Source organism: Sciurus carolinensis, chromosome 16 (genome assembly GCF_902686445.1).
Source record: "Sciurus carolinensis chromosome 16, mSciCar1.2, whole genome shotgun sequence".
Lineage (NCBI taxonomy): Eukaryota > Metazoa > Chordata > Mammalia > Rodentia > Sciuridae > Sciurus > Sciurus carolinensis.
In genome coordinates this window covers 47,729,736-47,749,230 of record NC_062228.1, presented here as the reverse complement: position 1 = coordinate 47,749,230, position 19,495 = coordinate 47,729,736, and the positions used below count along the sequence as shown (strand labels likewise).

General features: G+C 36.7%; 1 protein-coding gene across 1 annotated transcript; it reads right to left on the bottom strand.

Annotated features, from left to right (window-relative positions):
- Nucleotides 1-8,856: 8,856 nt before the first annotated feature.
- On the bottom strand, nt 8,857-10,162 carry LOC124966102 (zinc finger protein 567). Its single transcript, XM_047527180.1, has 3 exons — nt 10,157-10,162; nt 9,668-10,072; nt 8,857-9,585 (listed from the first exon to the last, which is right to left on the bottom strand). Exons 1-3 carry the CDS (start codon nt 10,160-10,162, stop codon nt 8,857-8,859), a joined length of 1,140 nt encoding a protein of 379 aa, XP_047383136.1.
- Nucleotides 10,163-19,495: the final 9,333 nt, after the last annotated feature.

The following is a 19,495-nucleotide window of genomic DNA, read 5'->3' as shown; positions in this document are numbered from 1 at the left end:
AGACAGGAAAGTGGACCTCAATCCAAACATATCAATAATTACAATAAATGCAAATGGTGTAAACATACCAAATCAAAGATTTTCCAAATGGATAAATATACAAGATCAAATTATATGCTGTCTATAAGAAACCCACCTCAAATATTGGTCAATTAAAAGTACAAGAATAGAAAGAGGTTTAGCATGCAGACACTATAAAAAAGATGGGCAAAGTTGTTATATTAACATCAAACATATTTCAAAGAAAGATGATCACCATGATAAAGTCGGACATTACACACCCTGAAGAGTCAGTTCATTGAAAAGACATAGCATTCCTACACCTTTATGTACCTAATAACAGTTTCAAGGCCAGGAAACAAAAGTGACAGAAAGGAAAGGAGAAACAGATAAACCCCACCATGTTAACTGAAGACTTCAACATGCTTCTCTCAGTAATTGAAAAATCAGCAAGTAAATGGAAGAACTGAGCAACACCATTATGTGACTGAATGTAATTGACACTTACAGTACAATTTGCCCAACAATATTAGAGTCCTAACTCTTCTCAAGTGTATATTGAATGTTCTTCAAAGTATCATGAAGCAAATCTTAAATATGTAAGGACCTGGGGCTCGGGTTATAGCTAAGTTGGTAGAGTGCCTGCCTTGCATGCACAAGGCCCTGGGTTCAATCTCCAGCACCACAAAAAAAAAAAAAAAAAAAAAAAAAGTGAAGAACTGAAATAATACATTGTATGTTCTCTGACCATAGTGGTATTAAATTAGAAATCAGTTAACAGAAGGATAAGGTTAAACCCTCCAATCATATAGACAGTAAACAATACATTTCTGAGTAATGCATGAGTCGTATATTATTTCCTTCGAGGAAGAAGATTTGACAGTAAAAGACTTGGATACTTCATCAGAGAATGACAAATAAACACAAAAAAAATGTGTTCAGCATCATTAGCTATTAGAGAAATATAAGTTAAAATCATGATAAAATGCCATTAAAAATAACAAGTAACTCTAGAATGGCTAAAATAAAATACTGCCAGTACCAAGTGATGACAAGGATATCGAGCTACTGGAATGCACACATTGCAAAATAGTACAACCACTTTGGCAGAGTTTGGAAATTTCTTTTGAACTTAAATATTGTATAACCCAGGGAAATGAAAAACATTCTCAGAACAACCTGTACAAGGACATCTGTAGCAGTTCTGTTCATGATTGCCCCAAACTGAAAACAACCCAGATGTCCTTGAACAAGTGCATGGCACATCCATTCAATGGGATGTCATTCATCATTAAAAAGGAATAAGTCATCAACACCTGCACACAAGCAAGCCATAGCCACAGATGGATCTCAAGAGCATTATACTGAAGGGGAATAAATCTCTGAAGATTATATACTATATGATTCCATTTATATTACAATCTAGAAATAAAAAAATTATAGTAATGGAGAAAAGATCAGTTGTTTACCAGAGGTTAGGAACAAGGAAAGAGAGTGACTGTAAAGGGATGACATGAAGCAGTTTATTGGTTGATGGAATTATTCTGAGTAATGGTGGTTACATGAATCTCTACATGTATCAAAATTCATACCATGACACTGGAAAGTTTGTGTGTGTGTGTGTGTGTGTGTGTGTGTGTGTGTGTGTGTGTGGTATTGGGGATTGAACCCAGGGCAGTCTACAGTGAGCTACATCCTTTGCCTCTATTTTTTTTTTTTTTTTTTTAATTTTGAGACAAAGTCCCACTCAAGTTTCTCAGGCTGGGAACTGAAGATATAGCTCAGTTGGTAGAGTGCTTTCCTTGCAAGCACAAGGCCCTGGGTTCAATCCCCAGTACCGCCAGAAAAAAAAAAAAAGTTTCTCGAGCTAACCTTGAACTTGGGTCTTTCTGCCACAGGCTTCCATTGGCTGTGATTACTTGCATGTCCCAACGTACCTGGCAGATTCCTGTTAATTTTAAAAAATTAAAGCAATAGAAAAATATCATGGTTGAACTTTGTACAAAAGTATAAGGTTAAAAAGAATGAAGAACAAAATGACATTCCTATAGGTAATGAACAGCACATAGCAAGTCATAATGTTTCAAAACTAGCTCAAGACCAGGCACAGGGGCAAATAGGAAGAAAAGACCAAGAGGACAACAGGTATTAGCAAATATATTAGGGTAGAGAAGATTATTAGATAAAAAATTCTGAACTTGACTAAATATGAAAAGATACATTCCAAAATAGAGAATGAGTAAGATACATAAGATTGTGTGTATATATTATATATATATATATTATATATAAATTGTATATATATTTATATAAATTTTATATATCTATAAAAGATATGGGCTGGGATTGTGGCTCAGTGGTAGAGCAATTGCCTAGCATGTGTGAGGCACTGGGTTTGACTGTGAGCACCACATATAAATAAATGAATAAAATGAAGGTCTATCAACAGCTAAAAAAATTAAAAGATATGTATGTGTGCACATTCAAGTGTTTATGTATTCTTAAATATAAATGAGAAAACTGAGGCCAAACACTGATTATTGTCAAAATATACTGACTGCTATGTATCTGTAACAAATGATGTTGTATTTTTTTTTAAGCCTCAAAAATTAAACTGTGGGTGATAGAAAGGAAGAGACTTTCCTTTGGCTATATTTTGTAGATTTGAGATGAACTATGTAAATATCTTATGCAATTACAAAACAAAATTAAATTTAGGAAAATCCCTAAAATCAAAATAGAAATGCAGTGATTCAATCTAAATATGTATCCATTGGTTATATATCCTTAAATTTGTAAGAAGCCACAAATAAAAACCTTACACTATTTTATCCTATTAAGTGGTAGCAGTGCTATATTGTTCTGAGAATGTTATGTGTTCCTGGGGGATAAAAAGAAATGGGCAATTTAGTTGGAATCTTTTGGTACCTGAGGCTCAGTACATACAGACAAAGGAAATACAGATCAATAACATTTCAAGTAAAAATTCTGTAGTCCTTAATATGAATTGGAAGTATATTATTTTGAACTCAAGCTCTATTTTATCTTTCACTATATATTATACAGGTTAAGAGATTTAGAGATATTATTTAGTCTTATGTATAGACCTCATCTATATCCTAATTTAGACAAACAGAAAAATACACATATATAATTATGCATTTGGGGAAACAGGAAGACCAATTGGTATTTGATTTTAAGTAGTCTGTGAATTTTTTTTTTTTTTTTTTTTTTTTTTTTTTTGCGGTGCTGGGGATTGAACCCAGGGCCCTGTGCTTGTAAGGCAAGCACTTTACCAACTGAGCTATCTCCCCAGCCCCGTCTGTGAATATTTAGATATGATTATTATTATACTTTTGCAAAAAGTTCTTGTCTTAGAGATTCATGCTGAAATATTTACAGATGAAATATGATGCCTGGAATTTGCTTCAGTATAATCTGTGGAGTTGGCTATGATGAGTGGATGGATAAGATTGTCCTCAACTGGGTGTGGTGGCGCAAGCCTATAATGCCAGCAGCTCTGGAGACTGAGGCAGGATGCTCGAGAGTTCAAAGCCAGCCTCAGCAAAAGCAAGGCACTAGACAACTCGGTAAGACCTTGTCTTTAAATAAAATACAAAATAGGGCTGGGGATGTGGCTCAGTTGTCAAGTGCTTGTGAGTTCAATCCCCGGTTACCCCCCCACACAATAAAAATAAAGATTGTCCTTAAGTTGATAATTGTTGAAGCTCAGTGAGTGTTACATTGGTTTTTCCTCCTTTCTTTTGTGTAGTGAACAATTTTAAATCTGAAAAAAAAAAACCTAGGAACTCAGTGAGTCAACGTGTGAATGGTGAGGAGAGATAACTGGTGTTAACTTTACATAGCCCCTCTAATCTGTAATAATGCTCGGTGGGGAACGGGCATGTAGTTTTCTAGGAAATCCACATATAGTGAGTGGTCTTAGAAAGGAAGGAAAAGGAGACTTTGAGAATGGGCATGAGAAACTACAGAAGGAAGACTGAATAATACTACACATTCATGAGAAGGCACCTCACTACAGTGGTTTTAATGAGGGTGAAAAGATAATTATGACTTTATATAAGTGGCAGTGATAGAGGTATATGGATGTATGGTTAGGTATATATATCATATTTTCATTTGCATCATTTAGTAATTTAGCTTTAGTTTAATCTATGTTTAGTTTTGATTTTTTTTAGTCTGCAAGAGATGAAGTAAAGAGCACGTATCTTGTGAGTGATATGGGAGAAATTAAACAGGAACACATGGTCAGAAGTATTCTGTAATTCTGAGCACAAATGATTACAATAAATTTATATATTTTATTTTATTTTATGGTACTGGTGATTGAAACCGGGTGTGCTTAACCACTGAGTCATACCCCCAGCCCTTTTTTTTTGGGGGGGGGGGAAGGGTACCTGAAATTGAACTCAAGGGCACTCAACCACTGAGCCACATCCTCAGCCCTATTTTGTACTTTATTTAGAGACAGGGTCTCACTGAGTTACTTAATGCATCGCTGTTGCTGAGGCTGGCTTTGAACTTGAGATCCTCCTGCCTCAGTCTACGGAACTGCTGGGATTACAGGCATGCACCACTGTACTTGATCTTTTTTAAAGTTTGAGACAGTGTCTCACTGAGTTGCTTAGGTCCTTGCTTAGTTGCTGAGGCTGGCTTTGAACTTGGGATTGTTCTTTATAAGCAAGGTGTTAGTAATTCTGTGTCTAGTGAAACAACCATTTTCCCTCTTTTTTTTTTTTTTTTTTGGGTGGGGACGGGAATTAAACCCAGGGACTCATGAATGCTAGGCAAGCATTTTATGACTGATCTACATCCCCAGCTGTAGCCGTTGATCTTGCTCTTTAAGATAAATAAAAGGTTACCTATCAATAAATTAATGATTGTATGATTTTCATTTGTATTATTTTTTTGAACCCAGAGGTGATTCACCACTAAGCTATATTTCCAGCCCTTTTAATTTTATTTTGAGACAGTAGTTTCACTGAATTGCTGAGGGTCTTGCTGAGTTGCTGAGACTGGCATTGAACTTGTGATTCTCATGCCTTAGCCTCTCAAGTTGCGGGGACTGCAGGGATTGCAGTTGTGTGCCACTATTCCTGGAGATTGTGTGATTTTTAAATCTAGAAAATTGCAATAAGAGAGAAGATACTTAGATTAGATAGAGAATAAAGTGATGAACTTAGTTAGTGCTGTCTAGCCTAGACTTTCTAAGGAAATAACTTTTTATCTGAGACATGATGTGAAACCAGCCAGGCAAAGAACTCGGTTTAGAGAATTTCTAGCAAATTGAACAGTTGATGGAAAACTTTGGAAAGGTAAAATACTTGGCTTATTTCAGATGTTTGAAGAATACTATTTGGTCTATAATGAACAGTGGGGAAAGCAAGTCAAGAAATGTTGGATAAGATTTTGACTGAGATATGCTGAAAGGAAAGGTTATGGACAATATCATGAATTATGGTAGTGTTTGGATTTTATTCTAAGTGCACAGAGTACCTAAATAGTCTGGCTATTGCACACAGCCTCTGCCAGCAAAACCTTACTTGAGTCCAGCTGTCCCTATGTATCTAGATATAGGACTATACTGATGACTTTCTTAGGTTAGGAGACTCACTAGATACTGACATAGGACAGATTACTTATCACTGCACTTATTTCTGCAGTAGTCTTTGAGAACCTCAACTTTTATTGTTGAGTCCACCCTTGGGTGGCTTCTCACCACTCCTTATAGCAGCAGATAGGGTGAACTGTTTATCCATTGTCCCCTCACTCATCCTTCGTTACTGAGCGATCCAATTTTAATTGAGATGTCCATGTTCCCGACTAGAGTATATTTCCTTACCTCTCTTGAAGCTACTCAAGTATACGTACATGACAGTCTGGCCAGTGAGAGGGAAACCAACATGCTATGTGCAACTTCCAGAAAGGTCCCTCAAAGTGAACACTTTGCCCTGAGCACCACCTACTGCCTTTGTGAAATAAGGAAACGAAAGCCTGAACTCCACCTTGGGCCATGAGGTGACCTTGGGAACATAAGCCTCACAATAAGTGTGGCAAATAGGAGTGGAGGCCCTGATGCTCAGCAAGAAAAAGCCCACCTTCAGAATTCATATGTGCAGGAAGAACATGCCCTTGTATTTTAAGCAATGCATGTCAGGGGGGTTTGTGTGTCTGTAGCCATTCCTAACCTTGTGTGTCCTGACCCTGTGCCTGGCCCTCTGGCAAACTCTGTATGGGCATCACTGCAGATTCCCTGAGCGTGTTCCATGGAGTCTGGACTCTTAGCCAATTTTGCAAGTGAGACCTCAACACAGGAAGTCCCCTGCCTAAGGTGATTCAGATAAGGCAGTGTTCCAACCACTAAGTCAGTGATTCTCAGTTGTGGCTACACGTTAGAATTTCCCAGAGAGTCATACTAAGACTAGTTATTTGGAAGTGTGGTGAACATAATATATACCCAGTCTCAGAGAAGATTCCCTTACCTTAAGATACTTAGAAAGGGGAAAAAGAAACTTTGCAGTGAAGTCTCGCAGACACCCCCTTAACCTAGAGCTCCACATGAACACCAGTCATGGGTTACATAGGATCCTGCAAGTACACAGCCCTCCTGTGGTGTTCCTGCCAAAGATGCAAGGCCTCACCTACCTATGAGGAAACACTGGAAAAATAGATGGAAGAAGTAGAATAGTACTCAACTGGGATCCTCATATGTATATGGAAAGAGATAGTTCACACAGATGAAGAAAATACTGTCTTTTCAACAAAAAAGCCCTTGGTGGACTGAAGAGTAGAACATTGTTAGACCATCCTCTCCACTTGCTACTCACCTAGGAAACCAAGGCAGGCTTACATCCCTGCTTGAGTGCAGAATTCTTTTGTTAGTCACCACTGTTAGCATATAACAGTATTTATTAACCTGCAAGTAAATTTACTTTAGACCTAATCCCTAGGTCCTCATGTGTCTGAACAGACGTTCTGTAACCTTATCTAACCTGTTCCAGTTATTTTACTCTAAAGTTTATCCTGAATGTAGTCTAAAAACCAACCAAACAAAAAGCAAAGAAACTAAGCATAAATATAATTATTCAAGGCTAAATTTCACAAAGTTCACAAAGATAAGGCATGATATATTTTACTTTTATGCCCCTTTCAAATTTAAATTTTTTTTTTATCATGTCCTTTCCCTCATCATCCGATACTTTTTTTGCTCTGAAAGTATCTTCAAGTTCAGGACTGACAAGTATGATTACATGTACTGTCAACTGGCAACTGCTCTCCCTTTCTGCAGGCCAGTGGGGGCTGCTTAATGTTTTCAGTGTCAGATGCTTGAACCATGAACTGTTTTCCTGGTTCCTCCTATGTTCAATGAGTAAAAAGGCTTTTAAAATTTTCTGAATTTTATTAGACTTCATACATACAGTAAATGCTAGTTATAAGTACTCCTTCCCAAGAAGGATCTAACATGGTTCAGATTGCTATTGAGCTTCATATGTTCATGGATAAGATGCTATAAAGTTACTATCTTAGTAGATTTCTGATTCTCAAATATAAAAATCTTTCCAGTGATTGATCTTGGATTTTTCAGAGAACGACATTTCCTTTGAGATAGGTTAAGGTGTATTATAAGGTATATTATATGAAAAATATTTTATATATATTTTAAGGTATATATCATATACCTTAAAATATATAAAAATATATATAATAAGGTATATTATAAGGTATATTATATGAAAAATATTTTTCATAATTCTCTCTACTGTGATTACTAAATTCTCAAATTCTACTCACCTATTTCTCTTCTAACATCCCTTTCTCCTGTGTGAATTCTTTGATGTTAAAAGTGTCCCTAAAATCGACATCTATAGTATTCACCTGTAATTTGAATTGTTCTATATTGTGTAGGACTTGAGCAACAAAAGGCCTTTCTACATTTACTGCATTCACACAGACAAAACAGCCTCTCACTATTATTAAATTATAAGGTTTTTATTTTTATTTTTTTAGCAAAAATTCTCTATTTGAATGACTGCTAAAAACTTTTCTACATTGACTGTTGAAAACGGTCTCAAATGTTTAGCAATAACTCCCATAACTGAAAAGACTTAAGATATTCTCCTGGACAAAAATAATTCCAGTGTTGAATATACACCAAAAACATAACAAGAATAATTATGGCATTATTTTTATTATAACACAAAATTATAAAAATACAAATATCCATCAATAGGATAAATAGCAGTATATTCTTAAAATGGAATAGTATAGAAAATGAATATATACTACTGCCACATGGAATACTATACCAATCTTAAAATGTTCAGTAAAGCAAAGCAGAACATGAATTCATGGTGTCTAAATAAAAAATATATAAATAAAATTTGAACGCATGCATAAACTAGTTTAATGAGGTTATAGGCCAGGGAAGTGGTAATTTTTTTTTTTTTTTTTTTTTTTGTAGAAGTGATAATCTTTGGGGCAGTAAAAACTACTTTTTATTATATAGACTAAAAAATTCATATTTTTAAACATTTTAATGGAGATCAATGCTGATACCATTTTGTAATTTACTTCTTCATGTATTGTATTTTTAAATAAAGCCTTTGAGTCAGCAGGTAGGTACAGTTACAAACTAAAAATGAGTGTCAGAGCTGACAACCCAATAACAATGATCACACCCATTTCTTTTGCTAGTAAACAGTAGATTTGTGGTGTGGAACTTTAAAGACTGTTATTACATTTGTGATTAAAATTATATCAACATGTTTAAGCATGCTTTTCTTTTTAACACTAAAGGTTTATGTTAACTTGGGAAGACTTCATAAAGAAACCACTTTATTGCATTTCCATGTTTTCTCCCTTATGTGTTCTCTGATGGACAATGAGGCTTCTCCTGTAACTGAAGGACTTACCACACTCATTACAAATATAGGGTTTCTCCCCTGTGTGAGTTCTTTGATGTACAGTAAGAGTTGTCTTCTGGCGGAAGTACTTTCCACATTCATTACATTTATATGGTTTTTCTCCCATGTGAGTTCTTTGATGATGAATGAGATAAGACTTCCTGCTAAAGGCTTTTCCACATTGAGGACATTCATAGGATTTCTGACCTGTGTGTATTTTCTGATGTACAGTCAGAGTTGCTTTCTGGCGAAAGGACTTCCCACATTCATTACAGATATAGGGTTTATTTCCTGTATGAATTCTCTGGTGTAGATTGAGATTTGTCTTCTGACTAAATGATTTCCCACATTCATTACATTCATATGGTTTTTCTCCTGTGTGAGTTGTGTGATGATCAATGAGGTATGATTTCATTCTAAAAGCTTTCCCACAGTGAGGACATTCATAAGATTTCTCCCCTGTATGTGTTCTTTGATGCGCTACAAGGGTTGTCTTCTGGCGGAAAGACTTTCCACATTCATTACAAATATAAGGTTTCTCCTCATTGTGAGTTTTCTCGTGAAGAGCAAGGGTAGTCTTCTGGGAGAAGGATTTACCACATTCATTACAAATATAGGGCTTCTCCCCTGTATGAGTTCTCTGATGTACAGTAAGGTTTGCCTTCTGGTGAAAGGACTTTCCACATTCTTTACAAATATAAGGTTTCTCCCCTGTATGAATTCTCTGATGTAGAGAGAGTTACCTTCTGGCAGAAGGATGTTCCACAGTCGTTACACTTATACGGTTTCTCTCCTGTGTGAGTTCTCTGATGACAAATGAGGTGTGACTTCAATCTGAAGGCATTTCTACATTGTGGACATTCATGTGACTTCTCTCCTGTATGTGTTCTCTGATGATCAGTGAGTGCTGTCTTTAGGCAGAAGGACTTACCACACTCATTAGAAACAAAGGGTTTCTCTCCTGTGTGAGTTCTCTGATGATCAATAAGATAGGACTTCCTTCTGAATGCATTCCCACACCGATGGCCACACTGATAGGGTTTTTCCTCTGTGCAAATTCCCTGATGCAGAATCAAAACTGACTTTCTGCAGAAGGATTTCCCACATTGAGCGCATGTATGCTTTTTTTCAATATTGGCTGCTCTTCTCTTTTTATTATGCACAGGTGGGGTTTCCCCTTTGTACACTATTGTGTGTGATTAAGCCTCCCTTTTTAAGGAATGATTTCTCACACTCATTGTATCCAAATGACTGTGCTGGAGTTACCATCTTCTGAAACTGCATAAGCACATCATTATGATGGAAGGTCCTATCACTTTGATTATGGGATTTGATTTCAGCAGGGACTGTTTCTTGCTTATTATTAAGGAGGGATTTTTCATATCCATTGTACTCATTAAGTCTCTTTCTTGCAGGACTTAGATTACTGATAGTTAATCCTGAAACATTTTCCAAAATCTTCCCATGAGTGTCATATTCAGGAGGTAAATTCTTTGAATCAGCAGAGTTTTTGACTAGATCAAATGTTTTCTCATATATGCCATTCTTCTTTTTGATAACTCTTTTGTGGTTAATGCACACAACTGATCTAGAATACTTATCTTGGTGTTCCTTGAATTTCATTAACAAGTCTTCAGCTTTCCAGTTTTCTTCTAAAAAAAATAAATAACTTGTGACTCCTTACAGATTTGCTAGGGAAAGGGTCTACTGAATTCTAACATGAGGATATGAGACTGTAGAAAAGGCCCAGGACAAATTATTCCCTGCCTGGGGAAGAGGTATAGAACCTAAATAAAATCTCTGCTTCAGCCTGCTTCAGCTGGCTGTGGTGGCACCCACTTGCAGTCCCAGAGGCTCAGGAGGCTGAGGCAGGAGGATGGCAAGTTCAGAGCCAGCCTCAGCAACTTAGTGAGGTCCTAAGCAACTCAGTGAGACCCTATCTCTAAATAAAATACAAAAGTAGGACTGGGTATGTGGCTCAGTGGTAGAGAGCCCCTGGGTTCAATTCCCAGTCCAAAAACAACAACAAATCTGCTTCAGTGTGGTAAAGAGTGAAAAAAAGAAATGAGCAATGAACACTATTAATACCTTTTACATCCTGCAGAACTTCATAGACAAAGTAAAATAGAGAATGGTGGAAAAAGGGATTGATAGAAAAATAGATTCACAGACAATGAAGTAAGTGTATAAAGGGCATTATACTTTAAGCAAAATGGATAAGAAAGTATTTGTAGAAATATTTGTTCAGGGAAAATATTAAGAGAAGGATTATTTTTGCAGGACACAGATCACCTATACTTTAATATAGGCAATTAATGAAATAACTACTGAATACCTAACATGTTATATAATTCAGCAAAGATTAAACAGAAGGTCTTTTATTTGGAAGGAAAGAATCCTTAAGCATAAATCATATACAATCAGACTTCAAATTATATGATTGTATTCAGGAATTGTGTGTGTGTGTTCTAATGAGTAGGCAGCACAGGAATTCAGATAAGAGAAAGGTAGATCTGATGTGAAGTAATGAAGGAATAGTTCATGGAAAAGGAATATAGCATATGGAAGGGAATACATAACATCAATAAAAGTACCTATGTGATGACAAATTCTCCATTTATGGAAATACCTCAGAGCCTAAATAATAGGAAACAGTTTTGTGTGTGTGGTGTGTGTGTGTGTGTCCTTGCTAGGGTTTGAACACAGGGGCACTCAATCCCTGAGCCACATTCACAGCCCTTTTTATTTTTCATTTTGAGGCAGCGTCTAAGGGCCTCACTAAGTTCCTTAGGGCCTCACTAAGTTGCTGAGGCTGGCTTTGAACTTGTAATCCTTCTGCCTCAGCCTCCTGAGCTGCTGGGATTACAGACAGCACCAGTGTGCCTGGCTGGAAACTGATTTTTTATCCATGCACTTTATAAAGATTAGTAAGAATTCTAGCTGGGGACATAGCTCAGTTGGTAGAGTGCTTTTGCATGCACAAGGCCCTTGGTTCAATCCCTTGCACCACAAAAAGAATTAAAATAAAATTCTGCATGAGAAAAGTTGAAAAGAGTAGATGAAGTCTTATCAAGGTAGTCAAAGAAGAGAACTTTCTATTTCAATAAGTAATGGCATATCTTGTTAGGAAAGTAATAATATAAATTGAATGAACTGGGACAAAAGTTATAACAAAGGCAAAATGTACTTAAAAGTAATGAAGAGATGACACATGAATTTTCATTTTGCATATCAGTGAGAAATGAAGAGTATAACAGAATGTTACTATATTTCACAGGCTGATAAACAACTGTGAACAGATCCAGAAGAAAGGATGACAGAGAGAAGACTCAGGCTGATAACATAGCAAGAATAAAATAACTAAGAAATAATAGAAAAGAATTTAAGAGCTGAGAAGTCGATAATTGTCATTTCTGACATGCTGTAACAAAACAGGTGAGAGGAGAGACTACAGTACTTTGGAGGGACTGGAGTGGAGGTGGGAGAACATGCGAGTAGGTGATGCCAGAGCCAGGTACAGAAAATGAGCAGCTGAAGTTCTGAGAATGGAGGAGTTGGCATGATTTAAAGGCAGATCCCTTGAAGATATGTTAGAGATTGAAAACTAAGAGTACAGTGAAACAGTATATATTTATTCTTTTAAACGTGTGACTTATGTGTTAGGCACTGTTAGGAAGTATGGACACACTGTTGAAGAAAAGAGACTAAGTTCTAAATAATCACTCAAGAAATCAGGATAAGAATGAGTTAGTGTTGTTTACCCAAACCAAGGGTTGATTGTAGGAATTATGATCAGCCACATAAAATGAACCACAGAGATTTAATGGACAACAACTATAACTAAGGAAAGTCTAAGCAGAAGCCAAGTGAGTTTTAAAGTTAACAGATTTGTAGTGAGAATGGGAAGTAAAGCTTAGTGCAGGAAACAACCCTGAGGTATTATGAAGGAAAAAAACAACAGTAAAGTAAAACTACTTGCTGAAAATTTTCTCTTCTTAAAGGATAGATTTACTTATTTTTTTAGGTACTGGGGATTGAACCTAGGGGTCCTTAATCAGTGAGCCACATGTCCAGTCCTTTTTATTTTAAGACAGGGTCTTGCTAAGTTGTGAGACTGGCCTTGAACTTGCAATCCTCTTGCCTCAGCCTTCCAAACTCACTGGGATTACAGGTGTGCACCAGACACCCCTCTTATAGAACAGATTTAAGAATGCCTGAAAGAGATCTATCACAATGGAAAGGACTGAAAATGCTGGAGAGACAGAAATGAAAAAAGCAAAAAGAAAAAACTCACAGCACACTTTAAGGAGTAATATCAAACTAGAAAAAACCTATTATGAAAGAATGGTAGAAGTTTGTTTTTTGGTTTTGGTTGTTTTGTTGGTTTTTTAAAAAATATATTTCTAGTCTTTAGAGTTTTATATGTATATATATTTAGCTGTAGGTGGACACAATACCTTTATTTTATTTTTATGTGATGCTGAGGCTCAAACCCAGGGTCTTAGGCACGAAGTAGGTGAGTGCGCTATCACTGAACCACAAACTCGAGCCCCGTTGATTGTTTTTTTCTGAGGTGAGTCTTACTATGTTGCCTGGGCCAGCCTCAAACTCCTGGGCTCAAGAGATGCTCCTGCCTCAGGCTCCCACACAGCTGGGATCATATGCTGTGCCCACATGCTGTGCCCATCTCAGAAATCTGGTTTTAAGTTTTATGGACACAAAGGTCATTTTGAAAGCTAGGAGTCTTTAAAAAGATACTCCTAAGACATTCCAAAAGTACACCCAACACCTGATTCCTTTAAAATTTACTTTCCACTTTTCATCTGCTTATAACAATGACTTACCTAAGCAGGCATGTCCTGCAAATGAGTTCCAGGGCTCTTCTCCTTGTTCTAATTTGAGGATCACGTCAGGTTTGGTCATGTCACATCCTGATAAGGGAAAAGAAGATTTATGTTGGTTGGGCTTCAATGCCTGTGAAAGATAAAGATGTATGTTCAATATTGCAAATTAAGGTTCTCATTCATGAAAACCTTGCAACAGGCAAGGGAGACACCATCATCCTTTCAACGAACCAAATTCATCACCTCTTTCCCTTGAAATTAAAGACTATACACTTTCGTACTTTGAGATGAAATATATGCTTCTAAATGTTTCAAAGAGAGTTTTTCTTACCCACGGAGATGAGGTGGCAATAGTTTTCTAACATCACATCCATGTATAGAGTCTTCTGAGCAGAATTTAGGTGCTGCCACTCCTGACTGAAGTCCACAGTCACATCTTTGAATGACACTGATTCCTATAATGCATTGAAATTGTGATCACAACAGATTAACGAAATATTGAGGCCTACTCGGTCCTGCTTTTTTGTGTTATTCACAGGAAAACTTGTTAAGAAAGATATCATTTTTCCTGTTTTGTGATTTTCCTCATAGGGAAACAAAACCCTCTGAACTTCTAAATGCCTTGTAAAAACCTTGTAAAAACAATTACTATCAAGTCAGTTTATATCCAAAACTTGTATTGGTTTATTAGGAGACCAAAACAAAGAAAACATTGTTGCTGCTCAAGAGAAATTAGAGCCTCAGACCAAGAAAGTAACTGAACTGTAACAAACTATAAATGCACATACTCATATGGATTTATGAATATGTCAAAATGAACCTATTATGTTAAAGTATAATGTACTAACAAAATCCTTTAAAAAAAAAAAGTATTTGTGAACACAAATCTCCAATGTGTTCCAAGTACAGCATAGAAGTATATCACAAAGGTAGAACTAATTTCTCAGTTTTCACTAAGGTAAATTTTTTCACCTTAAAAATGAATGTTTTGGGCTGGGGTTGTGGCTCACTGGTAGAGTGCTTGCCTAACTCACATGAGGCACTGGGTTTGATCCCTAGCACCACATAAAAAACTAAGTTAGCAAAATAAAGGTATTGTGTCCATGTACAAATAAAAATTTTTTTTAAATGAATGTTTTGGGAGTGGAGTTATGGCTCAGTGGTACAGCACTTGCCTTGCATGTGTTGAGGCACTGTGTTTGATTCTCAGCAACACATATAAATTAATTTAAAAAAGGTCCATTGACAACTTAAAAATTTGTTTTTAAATGAATGTTTTATGCAGGAAGAAAATGGTTCTAAGGTGCATAGTGGGATTTTCAATATCCAGCAATGAAAGAGTAAACTGCTCAGGAAAACACTTTCTCAGACAGTAGTTATAAAATCTGGACAAAATATGTAATAAACAACTAAAACAAAGTACTGGAAATTAATTTTATGACTTTTTTTGGGAATGCCTAAGACCTGTAGCTCTCCAGGCAGAAATGCATCACTTCCCCAGTCATGACAGAACAGAATTCAGGGCTGGTCAGTGAGCTGGAAACTTAATTCTGAAAGTGAGAGAACTATACAAAGGATGAGACTCAATAACTGAGTGTAAACTCTGCTAAATCCCCTGATTAACAGTTATATTATGTATGTGTTGGAGAGCTCACAGAGTGCTGAGCAAAAAGCAGACAGAAAAACAAAAGCAAAAACAAAAGAATCTTGAAAATCAGAAGTGTACCTAGTGACATTTTAAGATTTCTGCTTTTGTGACTGGTGGTATTGCACAACCTGCTCACAAATCAAGCAAAAGAAACTGAAGCTTTATTGGATTGAGCTGGGCTTAGGGTTAACAAAGCAAGAGGAAGTATTAGGGATATGGAAAACAGAATCACAAAGATCTGGAGGTCAATTTCAAAGTAATCCCACAAAGATAGAAATGGCATGACTGCTTCAAGTGGTGCTTGGTGACCTTTTCTACTATTTTGGCATGAAAACAGCCACAGACAATATTGTGTTTCCTTTCCCTCCCTCCCCATCCCCCTTCTTCCCTTTCCTTCCTTTCCTTCTTCCCCTTCCTTCCTTCCTTCCTTCCTTCCTTCCTTCCTTCTTCCCCTCCCTCCCTCCCTCCCTTCCTTTCTTTTACTAGGGATTAAACCCAGGAATTTTCTACTGAATTATATACCTAGCCCTTTTTATTTACTTATTTATTTTTTAATTTTGAGACAGGGTTTTGCTAAGTTGTTGAGGCTGACCTTGAACTTGGAATCCTTTAGTTTCAGCCCGCAGAATAGCTGAGATTACAGGCATGTGCCACTACACTCCATTTTGAAAATATTTTTGTTTCAGTAAAACTTACTTATGGATGCTGAAATTAGAATTTTATGGAATTTTCATATGTTGGCAATATTTTTCTTTTGAATTTTTCCAAACATTTTAAACATAAAAACTATTCTTAAGGTCTGGGCCTGCAGCTCAGTGATAAGAGTGCTTGCTAATCATGTGTAACCTTGGTTCAATACCCAGTGCAGCCAAACAAAACAAAACAAACAAAAAACAAGAAATCTAAAAAATATCTTAGCTCATACTCTACAAAAACAGGAAACTGGGGCTGGGGTTGTGGCTCAGTGACAGAGCACTTGACTGGCATGTATGAGGCCCTGGGTTCAATTCTCAAATACCACATATAAATAAGTAAATTAAATAAAGGTCCATGGACAACTCAAAAAATATACATTTAAAAAAAAACGGGAAGCTGTTTGAATTTCATTTATCACATACATGGCATATAGACCAAAGATGGGGGGGGGATCAGTAAATAAAACTGACATGTTGCAAAATAGGTGCATTTTATCTTAAATAACTTAATATTAACCTTAAGTAAACCTTGATAAGTTAAAGACTGCATACTTTAATGTTCAAGTAACCATTAAAAATGAAGATATAGCTGGGTGTGGTGGAGCACACCTGTAATCCCAGCAGCTCAGGAGGCTGAGGCAGGAGGATCGAGAGTTCAAAGCCAGCCTCAGCAAAAGTGAGGTCCTAAGCAACTCAGTGAGACTTTTTCTCCAAATGCAATACAAAATAGGGCTGGGGATGTGGCTCAGTGGTCGAGTGACCCTGAGTTTAATCCATAGTACCCCTGCCAAAATGCAGATAGAACTAAAATGTCAATAAAGGAATTAAAATTAATTACAGCAGTGGACTTAACACAAAATACAACAGGATATAGGAATAGATCACCAGAAGCTGGTTAGAAGGAACTACATACACATTACTAAGTGAAAGAAGCCAATCTGGAAAGGCTACCTACTGGATGATTCCAATGATATGACATTCCAGAAAAGGCAAAATTTTAGAGTGGTTGCCAGGGGTCAGAGGAAAAAGGATAAATATTTTTTTATTTTTTACCTTTTCTGCAGTGCTTGGGATTGAACCCAGGCCTCATACATACCAGCTACACCCCCAGCCCAAAGTGAATATTTTATTTCAGAAAATTAACATATTTTAACTAAACATTACAATGAACTTCCTAAATCCTCAAAATGCATTTGACAATATTGTATACTAATTCTACAATACAACAGTAATAATGAAAATAAATAGGAATCAATGTATAATTCCTTAATGATTGATACAGTGTGCACACACAAAGTCAATTTTCTTCCAAAGTTCAATGTTAAGGAAACTTAAGCCTCATATTTTTTCTTTCCACTCTTTTTTATTGGTGCATTACAGTTGCACAGAATGATGGGGTTTGTTGTTGTATATTCATACATGCACACAATATAACCATATAATTTGGCCAATATAACTCCCCAGCACTCCCGGCCACCTGCCATTCCTTTCCTCCATTGATCTCCCTTTGATTTTCATGAGATCCCAACCACCCACTATCTTTTCCTCTTTCCTCCCTAGCTTCCACATGAGCGAAAACATACAACGCTTGACCTTCTGAGTTCGTCTTATTTCATTTAACATAATAATCTTTAGTTCCATCCATTTTCCTAAAAAATGACATAATTTCATTTTTCCTTATGACCAAATAAAACTCCACTGTGTATATATACTAATTTTCTTTATCCATTCATTCACTGACAGACACCCAGACTGGTTCCATAGTTTGACTACTGAGAACTCTGCTGGTATAAACAGGTGTGTGCATGTATCACTATAGTATGGTGACTTTCATTCTTTAGGATAAATACTAAGGAGTGGTAGAGCTGGGTCATATGGTGGTTCCATGCCTAGTCTTTTAGAGATCCAAAAGACTATGATTTCCATGCTGGTTGTACTAATTTCCAATCCCATCAACAGTGTAAAAGAATGAATATTTTAAATACCAAAGATGCAAACAGACTAAACATAAAAGGATGAAAAAAGATATAATACACAAATACATATATGGGAAAAGATGAAATGATTATGGGGAAAGATGAAATGATTATGGTAATCAAAAGACAAAACAGATGTTGAGTTGAAGAATATTATTATTAGATACAAGGGGCATTTCATAATAATAAAAGAGTAAACATATCAGGAAAATAAAATCACAAATGTGTATGCATAGAGTTGAAAAATTTGACAAAATTTCAACAAGAATTTTTTTTTTTTTTTTTTTTTTTTTTGTTACTGGGGATTGAACGCAGAGGTGCTTAACCACTAAGCCATATCCCCTCTCCTTTAAAAAAAAATTTTTTTTAGTTGTCAATGGATCTTTTATTTTATTTATTTATATGTGATGCTTATAAGTATCGAACCCAGGGCCTCACACATGCCAGGCAAGCGCTCTACCACTGAGCCACAACTCCAGCCTCATATCATCTAAAGCATTGGTTGGTATTCATGTCAGTATGTGATACTTTCTGATGCTTTTAGTCAGAGTTATGGTGGGACACAGAATTCAGAGAGATCTGAGATCTTGCCAGGAAATCAGAGAGACATTAATATAAACAAAAGGTGCCAATTGTTAGCTGTTCCACAGCTGAAGGATCTACACTTTGTGCACGAAAATAGCAGCTAGGGAGCACACCCACGAAGCATTCTTTCCATTCAAACTGATGGAATTAACTGAAAGTAGCTTACACAGAAGACAAGGAAAATGAACAGCCCACAAAAACCCCACTTTCTCCATGTTATAAATCCAGAGGGAGTCACTGCAGCCTGCAGCAGCCTCTCACTGACCTCACAAAGGACTGCTGTGGTATGTAACGCTCTGGGCTGCCATCCTAGTGCCTTGTGTTACAGGAAGGTCACAGGATGTGGTGACTGAGCCTGAGGAGTGTGGAGAGCCTGAAAGCACTCGGCTTCGGTCACACTTCCTAACACATTTCCTCCCATCCCTCAGGCTGCCAGCTCAGCTTTCTCGTTCCCTGATGACCAGATCCGTGGAGTGCCCTTTTGCACCTTTTCCATCGAAAAAGCAGATTTCCTCCCTCACATGTATGTGTGCTTCAGCACTTGCTGATGCTCAGGAATGCGGCCGTGGATTCCTCTCGGGAGTGGGAGAGCCTGGAACGGGGACAGAGGGATTCATATAGCCGTGGTGCTAAAGAGCTAGAGCCACCTCATCTCCCTGGGTGAGAGTCACAATTTGAACCTAGAAATTCCTGCTTGCTCTTATTATTTTTTTGGATTGTCTTTAAATATCTAGAGGTATTTCTTTTAAAACAATCTTTAAGTCATAGATGGACACATAATTTTAGTTACTTTAACAAGTAACTTGTTAACAAGTAACTGTCA

Bases quoted from the DNA above. Each gene is read 5' to 3' on its own strand.
- LOC124966102 (XM_047527180.1), bottom strand. The intron at 9,586-9,667 runs GTAACTCTCTCT...TTTCACCAGAAG, and splicing joins GAACATCCTTCTGCCAGAAG to GCAAACCTTACTGTACATCA.